Source organism: Falco punctatus (assembly GCF_963210335.1).
Source record: "Falco punctatus genome assembly, chromosome: 4".
Classification (NCBI taxonomy): Eukaryota; Metazoa; Chordata; class Aves; order Falconiformes; family Falconidae; genus Falco; species Falco punctatus.
Window position 1 is genome coordinate 84,534,145 of NC_137583.1, and position 16,727 is coordinate 84,550,871.

The 16,727-nt window shown below is 41.8% G+C and overlaps 1 protein-coding gene across 6 annotated transcripts in view; it reads left to right on the forward strand.

Moving 5' to 3' along the window:
- Positions 1-13,827, forward strand: part of ABCB5 (ATP binding cassette subfamily B member 5) — a 72,054-nt gene extending 58,227 nt beyond the window's left edge. For all 6 annotated transcript variants that reach the window (XM_080385206.1, XM_080385204.1, XM_080385207.1 and 3 more), the window contains one exon: positions 350-13,827. In XM_080385206.1, coding sequence (XP_080241332.1) covers positions 350-547 — 198 coding nt within the window. In that variant the 3' untranslated portion in view covers positions 548-13,827. The remainder of the gene's footprint in view (positions 1-349) is intronic.
- The last annotated feature ends 2,900 nt before the right edge of the window (positions 13,828-16,727 follow it).

Below are 16,727 nucleotides of genomic sequence, written 5' to 3' on the forward strand. Positions count from 1 at the left end.
TAAACAAGTTGAAAACCCCAAAACTTTAAGTAGAAAACACTATGTGGAGCTGATACTCTTCAGCTGTCTTCCTATTAAGCTGTATTTGAATGTAAATAGTGAATTTGTGTTCTGATCCAAACTGGAGACCCAAGAACCCACTTCTCAATGTCTCGTGTTCATTTGATTAGCCTCACTGACCTCAGTGAGAAACCCTGTTGAGTAAGGGTGTCACGTAAGTAAAGTCATACAAGTAAGTCTATGGGAGATATATCCAGGTGATAACAAAGAGTAAGAAATTAAATGTGGTTCCTATGAAAAGTGAAGGCTTTCCAGGTGCTAACGCTCTTTTCCTAACATCTGTGTGCAGATCGTCCAGAAAGCTCTGGATAATGCCCGGCAAGGTCGAACCTGCATTGTCATTGCTCACCGCCTGACGACTGTACGGACCGCAGACATCATTGCAGTGATCCAGAACGGCAGGGTGGTTGAGCAGGGCACTCACAGTCAGTTACTGGCAAAGGAAGGGCACTACTATGCCCTTGTAAATGCACAAATTTCTAATTAGTACTGAAAGATTCTGTTAATTATTTTTTTTTCCCTGGGAAGATATGAAAAGCTTACAGAGAATTAATGTTTGCTGTGTCTGTGCTAATGGAGCAGGGAACTGTGTGTTGCAGCCTGGTTGCTGTACCCTACCCAGTGTAGCCCCTGCCCCACACACCTGTGGGGATAAGCAGTGCATGCTCCAGGGTGGGTCATGGAAGATGCACAGGGGAGTCCCAGCAGCTGAATCTGCTGGGCAGTTGTGGGGATCATCTCATCTGGAGGGAGCCAGACCTGGAGTAGTCTCACCCACACCACAGCTTAAGTGGGGCACCCTGCTCTCACTGTCCCCCCCAAATCTCCTGGCCCATACTAGGTGCCACAGGCCAAGGCAGCACCAGAGTGTGACAGTGGTCAAGCATCATGGATAAGCAGTGAGCTTGTGCTTGCCCCTTGGGTTTCTTCACCAGCCAGATGCAGCTGTAAAGTCACCTTAATTAATGACTGTCAGTTCTTACTGACTGCTGAGATTCCAAACAAAGGCATTTGTATTAAATTTAGAGAGAAGGGGTTGAATGTGTGGGTTTGTGGGGTTTATTCCCCATTTCCTGCTGCATTTCTAATACTATTGTGCTTCACAACTTTCTTGGAGATTCAATATTCTATTTTAGACAATAATTGTAATAGTTATAAGCTTTCCATGTAGAGATAAACTGACATGAAAGATTCCATTGTTTTATTTAGTATTTTGCAATTGTGACCTAACAGTTTAATTGCTTTTGCATCCATCAGGGTGATTTCAGAAGTCTTGCAAAGGAGTTAGGATGGCTGCTTTGGAGTGGACTCATTTCAGCCATATAAATAGGTTTTCTTTTTTTTTTTAAAAAAAAGTGGTTTTCAATATGAAGTCCTTTATTTTGAATAGACATGGCATTTACGGACATGGTTTAGTGGTGGACTTGGCAGTGGTAGGTTAATGGTTGGACTTGATGATCTTAAGGGTCTTTTCCAACCTAAATGATTCTCTGTTTCTATGAATAATTTTTAGAATTGTTTGTAGTGTTGGCAAAACACATGTGCTTTAATAATTGGTTATTCCTCTGATATATTTCTCGGTGCAGCAATACATCCTTTAACAATGAAGAATATGTACTATGTAGTCAGAGTGACTCATCACCTGGGGTTTTGGGCTGGTTAAACCCAATTGCAGCATTTTAATTTTCCAAGGCTTTGCATGTGGCTTTGGGTTAGGATGCATGGCCTGGAGCAATCTGCAGTACTTGATTTCTAGGTAACTCTGCTCAATTGTATCAGACAGAACTTACAGTAATGATTATCTCCTGTGCCCCTTTCAGCTGTTTTCCAGCATCAGGGTCCATGAGGGGAATAAAACACACAAAAGAAAATAAATTCTGGTCTCAGCTTTGCCAAAATACAGTCACTCTCCCTTATGCAGTTTTTCTCAGGGACTATTACAAGAGGAGTTATCACTCATTCAGGCACCCCTCTTGTGTGACTTCTATGCTTTCTTATGAGAGGCAAATACTACAGGAGTTGCTGCCCTTATTACATTCCCAATTATTCTATGGAGGCTCCAATTAATTCCTTTTTTCCCTGTTTTGTTTCTGCACTGGCGTTAAAATTACAAGCAGTAGAGTTTGATTCTTAGTTTTTAAATTAAAAAAAAAAAAATTAAAAATTTCTGGATAAAAAAATTAATCCAGAAATATTTTGGGGAAAGAAAAAGTTATTTTGTACTCTTGGGTTAGATGTATATGTGTTTTTCATTACTATTGTGATGGATAATAAATCTTTGCACTATTATAATTCATTACAATCTATTGCAGTAACAATTAAGTAAGATGAAATAAAAACAGGAAATTGATTTAAATGTACAAATAGAGGAGTTTACAATCACTAAACTAAGGCTTTGTAACATAATGAATCATCTAACATCTGGGGCTAGTTAAGGGAGCATCTTTGCGGAAAATACTGCGTTCACATTTATGCAGATAACAGAAGAATCCAAAACGTCCTCCCTGCCCACCAGCTTGGAATTATTTACTAGCACAGGGGCAAGAGGAGTGAGGAAATATATGCACTATTTGACCTGGAAGGTGCTGAAAGAGCTGCAGCATGTTCAACCTAGAAAAATCTGGGATGTATTTCCCCTTATTTGCTCTTTCAGAGGTCAACATTACCCCCGTAAAGAAAACTGACTACACTTTCATCCCTTTTGGCATGTTACTCACCCTTGTTTCCACAGAGCATTCTCATGCTGCAATAACTGGACAGACTCAGCACCAGCTATGTATGTTAAGGATTGTTCCTTTTGGAAGCGTTGGCATGGGTTTTGGTTGGAGCCAGAAGGAGCACAGGTGCCAATGTCATGATAGAGGAAGTGTGTGTGCACCACTTTGGGCTGTGACAGCCAAGTGGGGACACAACAGTGCCTGACAGCTGTGCCTCGGGAATATCCTCGGCTTGTACATGATGGAAAAGGGGAAATGGAACACACTGTCGAAGTAAATTGTGGTGATATACTGAAGTTCACAAGCTAGATGTTATATAACACATGAACACATTCTACTGATTTATCTCAGTACAAGCATACTAAATGCAGTTCATATCACAGCCCTGTTTAAAAGATCAGCTGCAGACCTGAGAAAAACACTGGACAAAAGCAAGTCCTACCCAGCATGAAAGAGATGGTGAGCAAAAAAACAGAGCAAAATCCCAAACATCTGTAAGAATGACAAAAGAGCACACTACTGCATGCCTGCTAAAAGGCAGACTGAGCTGGATGGCTTTACTGACTCCATGAAATGTAAATAGATTAATAAACTCAGCTTGTAGGCACTAATAACAAACTCTATGCTCTGATGGTCTGAAATAAACTATCCAAGTCACCTTCCTAGCTCGATAATCCCATGGAGATTACAGATTGACTGTGCTCTGACTAAAAGCAGACCTAAATTCAGAGATAAATGTATGCTACAAAGCACCTTTTCAGCACCAAACCATAGACTTGATATAGAGATCAAAAGAATTAGCCTTGACAGAAAAGACAAGCCTATGAGGATGCACCTTAAGAGCAGAGGATTTGTTGGCCCCACCACTCTGTCCTGTGCTGCCATCTACCCCAGGTGCCACAGTTAAAAAAAACTTCCCTATCCCTGCACAAGCAGGGGTTGGAGTTCTTCAGATGCACATGCAATACGGCCACTGCTGGTGTCACTGGGCACGTCACTCCTAAAATGACTGCCACAAGGGTAGTGATGAAGGAAACACATCAGCCCATGCTTGTCAAGCAAAAACCTCATTCATGGCTAGACAAGAAGCACTTAACCCGGACACTGGCTTTGTGCCAGTACTGATCTAAGCCTTCTACAGAATTACTAAGGTGTGATGTCCCAAACAAGACAGTGAAGACTTCAGAGAAGGCATTCATAAGGGATTTTGGGGTGTTTCTTAACCACTTGACTTCATTGTAGTATCATATGTAGCTGTTAAATTTGATTAAAATTTTGCAATCATTAGTCTAGTTACAATGTTAATTACTAATGCAGACTGAAGCCCCAGAGATGGGATACGTAGCTGACAGAAGCACGTGAACTAGAAGGCACAGGACTTAATTATCTTTATGGCCTCAAATAATTAATTGTCCACTTGTTTCTATGAACACTGGAGTGCACCAGTCCCAGTGGGTGCGGACGTTTCCCACTCCTGGATGTGCTATTTCAGTTTGAAATACTTGTTGGCAATTCAGGAATAATACTGTTTGCAAATCAGTAAATTAATATAATGTTTATCATCACATGTTTTTTTCCCAAATGTCTTCTTTCCTCTGCAGCCTATAAAATTTCAATTTATGTTAATCTAAACCCTGTAAAGTATGCATCCTCACAAAGAAGTTATACAATTGGAGGTTTTTTAGGGGCAGCTGAAATCCTAGTACATCCATGCGTACCTGGATTAGATTTATGAGTTTAAAATTCGAAGAGTTTGCAAAACTGCTAAACAATCTGTGGCAGACACTACCTAACCTGTCCTTTCTCAGCTGCCATCAACACCCATTGCACGGCTGACTGTCACCTACGTCTTTGCAAGCAGGAAAGTGCCTGGCTGAGGGAGAGCTCCAGGGCTCTTGTCCTACTGTGCTATAGGAAAATTCCTGTCACACTTGGGAGCAAGCTTGTTTAAATGTTAATGATCGGTGATCTCACCTAATTGGTAAGGGAAATGTTAAGAAACTATGTGGGATTGTTAAGGTCTGCTCACCTGACTTTGCTGGAGGGTTTGAAGTGAAACTGCTTTCCTGAACTGTGTCTGCACTAGGAAAATAGCTGCCCTTGTAACACGGGTGAAAAAAAGCCAGATCTTGATCTACTAGATCCTGCCATATCCTACCATATAGATATCAGTAGGACAGCTAATAACCTAGTGCTGATGGAGTTCAGATTTTAAGGGTTAAATCACAGAATCACAGAATGGTCGGGGTTGGAAGGGACCTCCGGAGATCATCTAGTCCAACCCCTGCTAAAGGCTTCACCTAGAGCAGGTTGCACAGTCATGTCCAGGCGGGTTTTGAATATCTCCAGAGAAAGAGACTCCACAACTTCTTTGGGCAGCTGTTCCACTGCACTGCCTCAGAGTAAAGAAAATAACTTCTCCAGATGAGGCTTGTGCCTCCCCTTCCATGAAGAAACATTTTGTCACAGCAGTGCTCCAGCCCTGCCTGCATTTAAAGCTTACTAGCTGTCTGTTACCACGGGCGCTCCACCCACAAAACTCATTTTTTCTAAGGAGAAGCAACCAAACGCGGAAGAGTTCATACAGTTTATCTGGAACCATGGTTGTGTCTTGCAGAAGAAGGAAATAAAGTGATAGCTTTCCTAAGCTGCTTCCAAGCTCTTCTGTTTGCAAACGGACTCGATGCATACTGGAGAAACGTGACTTGGGAGTCACTACAGCTATATCCAAACTGTATGTGAACTGGTTGGTGGTCAAGACAGTGGAGGAAAGTCAGTACATGACGTGACCTCTCTCCCTGTGTCTGTACTGCTGTATGGAGGCCAAAGCTGACTTCTGTAAAACACATCTTCTCCGTGTCTGAGGCAGTAAGGTGTTTCTAAGATCTTCAAGATAGTTAGGCAAGAAGAGAAAAAGCTTGGCAACAAGGCCACAAACAGCATATATGTATTTTCTTCTTGTAAAATATGCTTGAGGGGCCTATTTATTTAAGTCCTTATCCTGAGGCACTTGTAAAGGGCTGACAGTTTACCATGCAAAGGTAGAAGATCCAGTTGCCTAGCTATTCTTCATCAGCCTCCAGCTGCCCTATATATAAGCCTTACCACAGATTGCCCATCACCCCGATATTTTCCAGGGTTATAGCTCTCCCTGACTGTTCTCTTCCAGTTGCTTGGGCTGCTTTTCCTCCTCAAGCGCCTTCCCCAGCACAAGTGGCAGATGCTGCACCATGTGATCTGATGCAAAAGGACAGGACAGACGGAGACAAGAGAGAAAGCGCCAAAAGCAACAGTGATGCAAAAGAATTACTTTCTAAAATTAACCAAAATTTTTCAGCAGAAGACTGGTCATTGCTCTCAGTAAGTTAATCATTTACACTGGATTGCTTCCATCTGCCTCTGTGCTGTGCTTTGTCATCTAGACTGCAGGCAGCTCTTATCTTCTTGAGACCCTAGCAGTCATCTTCTCGTTTTAGCATTTATGGCTTACCTGGCTCATCAGCAGTTATGTCCAGAAACTATTTTCTGAAGCATATCTTTCCATCTGGAAATAATAATTTGCTGTGCCCTTAGGGAAGCTCACAAATCCGCTCGAGTTAACCCCAGCCTGTCCAATGACATCAGTATCACATGTTCCAAAGCAAACTCGCTAAGCCTTCCTGTAATTCTCCTGAAAACACCAACCTTTATTTTACTGGATGCTTTCACAGAAAGATATTTTGACGTTGTGTTACCTCAGTAAATAGATTTTGTGGACTTGTTTGGATCAACCATTATATATTTCCTTGCTCTGCTGTTTCAAAAGGAGTAGCATCTCATTTCTTTCTAACCATTATGAACATTGTCTGTGACTTCTGCCCTCTCCTGTATTGTCCAAAGCAAAACCACTTTGCCGTTAATCACGACTAGAACAGCTCCTTTCGTTACGGTCCTTGAGTTTTGAAAGGATGACCTGAATATGGCTACTCCTGTGGAAATAATTGTTGAAGTTCAGCCCTGGTTGCAAAAGGATATCCTCAGTATCTGATCCGCCACTGGCAGCATTCCTGGAGAATGCACATGGTATTCCACCAAGAGGGGAACAAGGGGGAAAGAGGCACTGCCGTGGGACACTTCCCACTCAGCTGCAGACACGGAGGGATGAAGCAATCAATCAGATTGCCTTTACAGCACTCTAGGGTATGACTCATCGGTTTCCAAATGTCTGTCTGAGCGTACGGGGAACTACACCAAGGAAGTGCCTATTTCTTACCATAAATCTAAATAAGGAGTCTCAGTGTTCATTCAGCTTATATACTTACATTAGGTGAAGGGCATTCCACTCAATGTTTGATCTGTCTTAAAGAGGTTGCTAGGCGAGCTTATCAGTGCTGCAAATAATTTTGGGGGTCCTGACCAGAAAGGTGCTGGGGAGCACACTCTTGCAGGCAAGGAGAGCTCTGGGGAAGGGGAAGAGCCTCTGCAGTGCAGGAGGGTAAAGTTTCTTTGTCTAGGTATTAGCAGTGCAAGAAGGTTAGAGTGAAGAACAAACATTCAGGGAACGGGAATTTTTTATCCTGAACGTGTAAGATGGAAAAGAAATTTACAGATTGTGGAAGCATCCAAAATGGTTTATAATAATGACTGAATTAGGAGAATCTGGATTTTTTTTTCCCTTTTGGATGCCATGAGGGGAATTTTAAACAAAGAGTTAACATTTTCAGGGACCAAAATAAATGATGTCTCTGACAGTCCCATACATTGCCTGTTTTTCATGAAACCACACTAAAAATGGTAAGTGGAGTTCCCATTTTCACATCTGCTATCCATATGAACATACACCTGGCAGTGTAGTGTGTATGTTGCTTCAGAAGGAACTCAACCAAACAGCTGTCACTCTTTATACAGCACCAACAGTCTTGGTTATAAACCTAGTATGTGGTTTATTTACTGTAAATGAAGTGTGTATCAGCAACACTGAATATGAAAATGAAATTTTAATGAGTCACTTTTATGATGCTAGAGCAATGTGAGGAGACATCTGTATCCGTAATGTGATTTACTTTTTAATATGCAGTAACATAGTTTTAGTTGGAATAAATAGGATTCCCAATAAAGACTCACATGACTAGTTTCTTCAGTCTGTTATTTCACACATACTTTGAGACCTGGAGCAACCTTTTCCATGATTTTATGGCAATCCTTTTGGGACTTTTCCAGTCTTATGTTTTAATGTTTTCTTTCTCTCTTACCCCTTCCTCCCCACCTTTTTTTTTTTTTATATATATATATCTTAGTACCTTGGTATAATTATTTTACACTGATTCATTTAGTTGCAGTGTGCTAACATATATTGATTCTGAGAAATTTGTCTGCGTCCACCAGCATTAAATAGTCTTAGCATCTATCACTTCTTAATTGTTTCTCACAAAAAGAGTTATGGATGTGCTTTTTTCTGGAGAAAATGTCCAATTTGCCCCATTTACGGAAGAGAGGAAAGCATACACTTTGCAATATATATGAGTACACCTAAATGGATATATAGTTTTATATTTATAAAATATATGTTTCTATATATTTAAATACTCTAGAGATGGCTTCATGATGGGAAGTTTGGAAAGAATCCAAGCAAAAATCTGAATGAATTATGGGAAAAATCCATTTGCTTTCAGTATTTTGGTTCAGTCTTGCAGAGTCAAAAGTAGCTGCTTCTTCTGACAGTCATCAAGCTTTGATGATGCAATTTCTCTTTTCAGCTTAGTCAGAAACTTAAGCCACCACTCGACTCACATACTGCACTTGCCCACATGATGTTAGTTACTCATGCGTATTTATTCCATTTTCAGCAGATGAACTTTTGTTAGCTTTGATGTCTAGGCCTTTTAGGCATACCTCCTGGGAAAGCAATTACATTCCTTGCACTTGAAAAGCCCAGACAACTCATGCTATGAAAGCAGCATCAGGTCTGTCCAGACCCCAGCAGTTGCCCCTGGCTTTCGTGAGAGACAATATTATGAAAAGCTACACAACCCAAACCAACTTCTCTGAAAACACTTCTTACAGCAAAATTAAACCCCTCCTCATCTCACTGTTTTGCCAGAAGCTTGCTTTCTTCCAGCAAGTATAGCCTTCCTGTGAAGGCTTCTTATTTTCATTCTTCCCCCAGCCATCCTGCTGTTGCACATCATTCTCAGATAAACACAGGGACAGCAGTGCCCCGCTCTTGCTCTGGAACGCCAGTCAGTGCTAAGAGAATGCTCAGCACAGGAGCCTACAGGTGCCACCCACCATGAGCCAACACCCTCACTCTGAGTGTCCCTAAAAACTAGCTGAAGCCAACAGGAGCACGGCTTGCTCCACCCTAGGCATCATCACGTAGTTACTGCCCAGCATCAGCACAGAACTGTATTGTGTGGGTGATATTTAGAATGCATTTCATTACAGTTCATCTTTTGCCATTTCTTTAGCTTGTTTCCATCTTTATGGGGAGTATAGTACATCTAAAACTGTATTTTATCTTCTTTCCTGTTAAGTACCCTCAATCATAACCCCACCAGGATTGGCGCATTCACATGGATATTCACACGTGTTTATAATAAACCTGTGCTAACACAAATCGTATTTAAGCAGTCTCAGGTTTTAAAATTAAAAAAACCAAAAACACAAACAAAAGAAAATAGGCATTGATAAGTGTTTTTTAATGTTGCATATTACAGGTTGTGTTATCTAACTATGTGTGATTTGTAAATAACAGAATATTGTTTAAAAAATCTATCTACTGCATAATATATATATTTTTTTACATCAATGGTTCTGTTTGTTTTCCGCAAAATCTGATGGAATTTCCTTCAGCCCTCCATTTCTTCTTAGATTGCCCCACGTTTTAGTCAGCATGCCAGCTGCAAACACTGCCGCAGAGAAAGAAACAGCTGCCCTGGTAGCTCTGTCCTTCACTGAGGCTAGCAAGGCCCCGCTTCATGAGACCATATTGCTTGAGATGATGTTTTCCTGGAAGCAGGTTCACAAAACGTGGCTTGCTGTGTTTCATTTACTACGGGGACATAGAGATGGCCAGAGCAACTGTTAGAACTGTAAATGTCTGGGAACTCCCAGTACTGAGATGCAGTTACTGCGTGCAACCCCAGTTTGAGGGCAAGTCAGTCAGAAGGGGCTTCACTATAGCTGTTACCTTATTTATTATTTATATAATTGCCATTAAAATACGCCAGCTTCTTTCTGATGAGATAGGGAGAATTCTGTACCCAAATGAGATCAGTCTAGTGAAAAATAAACCAGGAAAAAAATGCCAAACCTTAAACACCTGAAGTACATCGTAGATGAATACACACAAGCAGGAACATCTCTAAATCTTTCCTTAGGACTCTGTACTATTTTACCTTCAAAAAAACTTGGCAACCATTAAAGGTTGAATTGAATGTTAGTCAGACGTGTGTGTTTTCTGCAAATATTTCATGAGGCTCGAGGGGAAAATGGCATTCTACAAGGACATTAGCCATACAACTTTCATGTGACCTTCCCTCTTTCAGCTCATCACAGTCACTTGTCCTATCTTGCTTCAGATTAAATGGCAAACCTGTCAAAAGCAGGGGAGGTATTTCCCTGAGCTGTTTATGAAATGACTAGCTTGGTTCAGCTTCGGTCCTGCCTGAATACTTTCAAGCACATGAAACACAGTAATAGTGTCTCAAACAAAGAAGTCCTACACATCAGAAGGGTAAGCAAACTCCAGAAGTGGTGAGTAATGATGCTACAGGGAACTAACAAAAGACAGAGGATTTCCGTCACATAGGGTGATTAGTAGTAGAGATTTCAAAAGGTCTATTTTTCTAGGAAGTTTCATTACGCTCAGATCACAAGACAGGGGGGTTTCTCCATCCAGCAACAGCTGAGATAAGCATCTGTCCACCCAGTCCCAGGTTTCAAAGCAAGAGGGTCTGTCACAGACCCCCAAGAACACACCGAGGGTCTAGAGGAAACAACAGGGAGGCAAGCTATGTCTGCAGGACCAGTTACTTTGTTAGATACACCAGGATCGGTGCCGTGACGTGTATCAGGAGGTTTCCAAAACTAGCTAAGGATCTTACCTGACACCCTTAATTCTGCTGTAGCAAGTTTATCCCTAGTAAATTGCAGTTGCAAAGCCAATGCAAACACATTTTCTCCCAAATTGTTTTGAGGAAAGCCAGAATAAAAATGCCTTTGTATTTCAGCTAAGCCAAATATTTTGACCCTTTTCACCAAGTAGAAACTGAAAGTTTTGCTCCTGTTTTTAAAATTCTTTATTAGAAACAATTTCTGCAGTTGAAAATCTTTTTTTGCTGTGGTTGTTCTAGAAATGTTGAGATTAAGAGTTTCAATCTTCTCAGCAATTCTTCATGGCTAAAACCATTTTCCGTATTTTGCTGTGAATAGTTCTAGCTAACCACTGCTGCCCTCTTTACTGAACAAAGTATACACCCAGAGCGAATCACCCAGTCCTGTTCCTAACAAGCTGGAGATGCAACTCTGGCAGGTAACCCCTGTGACAAGGGGAACCTGTTGAGGAAGGGATGCTGAGGAGAGGAAAACCAGGTTAATTAAAAACACTCAAAAGTTGTTCAAGTTCTGATTGTGCTCTGTAGCGTATCACACAGCGCTGCGCGACACCCTGAGACGGCTCTGTCCCTGGCTGTGCCTGCCTCATCCAGGGAGCAGGGCTTGGCTTAATAAGCTGGGCCAGGGAAAAAAGCACTTGGAAAGCCCCCACTGCACTGGGGAGGCCAGGCTGGGGCCACAGCATCTGAAGGTGGCAGCAGGAAGAGCTTGTGTGCCTTGCAGAGCCCTTCTCGTTGAGCTGAGCCACAGAGCACCTGGCACCCTAATGGTGACCCCACCTGAGCTCACCAAGTTGCTCAGGCAGGATGGGAAAGAAAGATTTATGGAAAATGGGTGGGGACAGATGTGTGGAAGAGGAAAGCGAAGACAATGACAGGCAACCACAGCTTCTGGTCCCCTGTGCTTTGTCCAGTGCTACCCCAACCGCTGGCCATGGCAGCTGACAGCCGCTGCCCATCCTCGCTCTGCCTCTCCCAGCACTCACCACACAAACACTCATTCCAGCACGATGAGGGTGGCCGTGCCACCCTGCACCTGCCCAGCCCAGTCCACCTACCACCCCGGTGGACACACTGAAGCGCTGTCCCAGGTGGGACACCTGCTCCAACCCCCGTATCCCACAGGAGACAGCTGAGGTCTAGGGCTGCTGGCACTGCCCTGTATGAGCCTTCCAAGCAAACCTTGCCCCTCTGGCATTCTCGCTTATGGGACAAATTGGCTCTGGAGGAGAAAGGAGAGGTGTCACTCACCTCTGTTTTCATCCATATTTAACTTGATAACCTGATTTTAACATTTTTGCTATTAAAAAAAAACACCACAAACAAACAACACCCAACTTGCTAGTGTTAAATAAAAAACCACTCTTCTTTCTCCTTTAATGCACGCCCACAAAACTATCAATGCTTTTTAGTGCTTCAACAGACAGTCAAATATTTTAAGTCACCATAAATCAAGATGGTTTTAACCAAAATAGGTTTTGAGCAATGTTTTCATGAGAAATTCCCTGGATCCCAAATGCAGGAAATGTCTGAGATTCCTGAGGAAGAGCAGTATTAGCAGGGCAAGGTGATGATACTCGGTCTGTACCTCCAGCTTTTGTTACTGGGATGACAAAAGTTTCAAGGCGGCTTGAGTTTGAGGTATTCTGACTTAAGTAGCTCACATGCTCCAAGAATTAAATTCTAATAATTTACCAGAAATGTTTTGGTTGTTTTTTTTTTAAATTAGGACAGGGTAAAGGAGAATTGGAAATAACAGCCCTGACTTAAATCCTCATATTTTTCCCCCCTCATTTTTTTTTTAAGTGTATACCTTGCAAGCTGCATATGATACAATCAGGGGAGGAAAGAAAATGAACAAAAAACCACATGAGGACAAAACATAACCTTCTCATCCATTGGACCTTTCTGTGTAATTACAAGGCAAATTCCTCAGGTCAGAGTCTCATTTGTGGGGATTTTCCACTTCCCCACTCTTGAGGAGCACAGAGGCTATTGCACATCAGCACATGCTGACACCCACGGAGAGCTGAACTGCTTGATAAGAGTTTGCTTTTGTTTCCCTCGAGCTCCCACGAAGGTACTTGGTGCACAGACCAGTATTTGTATTATGCCGTGAAGGGAAGGATTTAGGCCAAAAGAAGCTGGCAGCCATGGCTTTTTAATGAACCATGTGCTGACAGGCCTGGTTGTGAGCTGTTACAGATGTGCGCCGGACAGTCTAATGAGATGCAGGAAATTCAGGAAGCCAAAAAAACCCTTTGGATTTTCTGGTTACACTGATAGGATCAAAACCACTTGTGTGCTACCTGGCATCACCGAGCAAGGGATATGCTCGATTGTCCTTAATAAAAACATTACCATTTGGGGTAAAGGCACTGATGCACATTGATTGCCATAAGGGGGAATAAAAGAGGAGCTTAGTCATTAGCCAAGAATGCGAGCAGGGCAGGATCCTGCAGTGGCACATTAATTATAGCAACATTTTCTGTGATTCCCCTGCTACATAACCAGAGATGCGGGGAGCATGAGCAGGGGCCACAGCATGAAAGGAGATGGCCAGGATGAAAGATCTGGCAAGTAAGGGGAAGTAAACCCCTGGTGAAAGAATAAAACCCCCTGAAAAACTCTCCTCCACGCAGAGCAGAGTCTCCAGCTGATGCCTCCAGCATGGAAGAGGCGCTTTTTCCCAATGCTTTAGCAGGAGTGCTCTGGTATTTCTCTCGGAGAATGAGTCAGACGCAGCGGCTGCCAAAAAGCCCTGCCAAGTCCTGTGCTCAGTTACATGTGCCCACAACAACACGGCATGTGAGCAGATACTATCTTGGTGCCAACTGAGACGCTGGAGCGGCTGCGGGCTGCGATGTGCAGCTCTGTGGCTCCTCGGCTTCACCTCTGCTGTCCCTGCAAAGCCGGATTATCAGCTGTATTGCAGATGGCATTGCTCACTGCCAGGCCTGCAGATTCAGACAGGTCAACGGTAAAGGTCTGCTTTTGCTGCTGCATGACAGATGAAACTTATTTTTAACCATCTAACTGATGAAGCCCTAGCTAGCAGATGCCCCAGTTTACATGCTCTTTGTCATATAAACCTGTCCATAAAAAAGCATGGACAAGAGCCTATGAAGCAAAATGGAACACATACACAGACCTTTCCCAGCACAGCTAGGTCGGGGAGCCTTTTGCCAGATGATAAAGCTACATAAGATATTCAACAGTGACATCTATTGGCACACAAACTCCCTACAGATCCCTGCTTTATTCTACTGCAATATTTTTAGCTGCGTTAGCAACGCTGTGAGTGCACATGCCATGCTGTTGTGATAGCGTGCTGTCGCTCTCGGGCACAAACCCTGCAAGCTGTCAGGGCTGCCAGGTAAAGAGCTTCTTGGATAACTTGCCATTAGGATGCAAGGAAGTTTAGGTCGTCTTCTTCGCTGCGATCAGGTCAGGAAACCTGTGGCATCAGAGCTTTCATGGGTGAACAGTTTTATGCATGCAGTACATGATAATGCCCCCTGGGTGACAAGGTTTTCCCTCTTTTCATGAGTAATCATCCTGCTAGGTGTCATTCTCACTCAGGAGTCCCTGGAGCTAGAGCTGAAGACAAGGCAAAACATCACAGATGTTTTCACAAAGCCTCCTTCCCTTCTTTTCCTTTTTAAAATTAAAAAAGCCCTTTTATCGGAGTGTTCTCTATAGCTCTCGTAATTGGTTGTATTTGTGAATCCAGACACGTGGGTTTAAAAGATATCTCCAAGCTGGAGGCACTTCATCCTGATTATAAACTGAGCCACTGTTTTATGAGCTAAAATGACACATGTAACTTAGATGATCAACTATTATAAAGCAAGGGGAAAAAGCTAGGGTCAGAAAGGTACACTGCAAATGACCTGTATTTCTGTATGAAATGTCCATCAAATTGCAATGCTTTCTCCATCAGTTCTGTAGATAAGCTTGGCTTCTAGAAGTTTCTGCAGCTGTCAGGCTGCAGAGACAATTTGCTGAAGTTCACGAAAACACTTGTCTCCTCCTTGGCTTCTTGCTTACATATGTGTCCTTTCTTGATGAAGCTGGCCAGCACAGCACTGTTTGGAGAGCCATCAACCAATGCATCCACCCACCAGCATGATGATGAGGGAGGCCAGCCAGTGACAGAATTGTAAAAGTAATATTAACATGGAGACAAATGTGAGGGGGAAAAAAACGCAATAAAAGTGTAGCCCAACAGCTTTTCGACTTTGCTTCAAACTTAGTTCGGTGCCTTTTTCTGGGGTGTCAAAACTAGTTTGAGCTTGGACTTGGGAAGAAGTCTTTATCCATGGTTTTGTCCCTAAAATGAAGTCCTAACAGATACTGATACTAGTGATGAATTTGTAGAGCTGGCATGGACATTCATTGCTTGAAGATAGACAACATTATTGCAAGGAGAGATAGACAGGCACTCATTTGTTGGTGTGTTTTTTGTTTTTTTTTTTTTTAATTTATCTTTTCCCAATATGCTCTGCACAGAATGTGCTTTGATAGGACTGAAACACAAGGTCCCTCTCTAGCAATGATCACCCATGTGTTTTTCTGAGATCGAAGCAAATTGCAGAAAAAATGTCCTAAATAAAAAAGCCTGTTCCAAAATGCTTCATGTCTTTCCATAATCCAAGTACAGCCACTTTCATATATTCTGGAGATAATAGGTTTGTCATTTAAAAATAAATTACTATATTCTTTCAGGAAAACATCTTCCTGCTCCAAGTTCCGTGCTGTTCTCAGGCACATTTTCCTCATTATGTAAAACTTTCTGTTAAAGTAGGAAGCTGATTTTTATGATGCACAGTGTTATAATCACTTTTGGCAGCAGGGGAATGTTTATTTCCATCAGAATATTCTTGTAAATTCACTAAGCCATAGAAGAAAAAAAAAGTGTGAATGCAGAAATGCTTCTGTATAAAATTGAGAAGGAATTTATGTTTTGGCAAGCTATTGATTACATGCTTGAGGCCAAACATCTCACCAAGAAACACAGATAAGATACTAATAAGAAAATCCTTTCAATGTATCGATTGGAGAGTTGCCAGAATTTTCAGATGCTGCAGGAATCAAAAGCCTTAATCTTGGGGAAAGGAAAGGTCTGTGTGGAATCTGCTCAGAAAGTAAATACCATTTGTTGGCATTTAGAAGGAAAAATACAAAAAGGCAATAATGTCTGTAAGCCTAAAGCAAGTCTAAGTATGCAATTACACAACATGGAAAAACAGATCACGGCTCTTTTTAAACAAGTTATACTGTAAGAGCAAAGATTTAATTAGTTCATTAAGAAACTCCTGGGACTTCAGCATATTCAGTCCTACCCACAGTGAAGCCAATGGTGCTATTTCCATGAATAAATGATTTTGCCTACTCAGATCAGACAAGAAAAGCAAATATTTGCTTTATCAAAGAAATCAAGAAGGTGAACGAAAAATGATAAGAGATGTAATTGTTATTTCACAGGTAGTTAATGTCACTGTGCAAGTTGGAATTTATGTCTGTAAATGCAACACAATAAAAAAACCCCACTGTTCGTGCAGCAGGAACACTGGAATGAGCATCAGCAGACACAATGAATGATTTTAGATGACACTGTAATAATGTACTTCACAAAACATACATTTGGTTTTATGTTCAATTTATACATATACATACTGACCCAAATTTCTAAATATCTAACTGAAAGAAAATATGAATTTTGTAAGACACACATAGTTTGTAAGCATATGTCACATGCAATTATACATTTAATATATTACATGTGGTATAAGTACGTAATATATTAAAAATATGTAGTACTATTTATTTTGTTACAAATATATAAACATGTGTA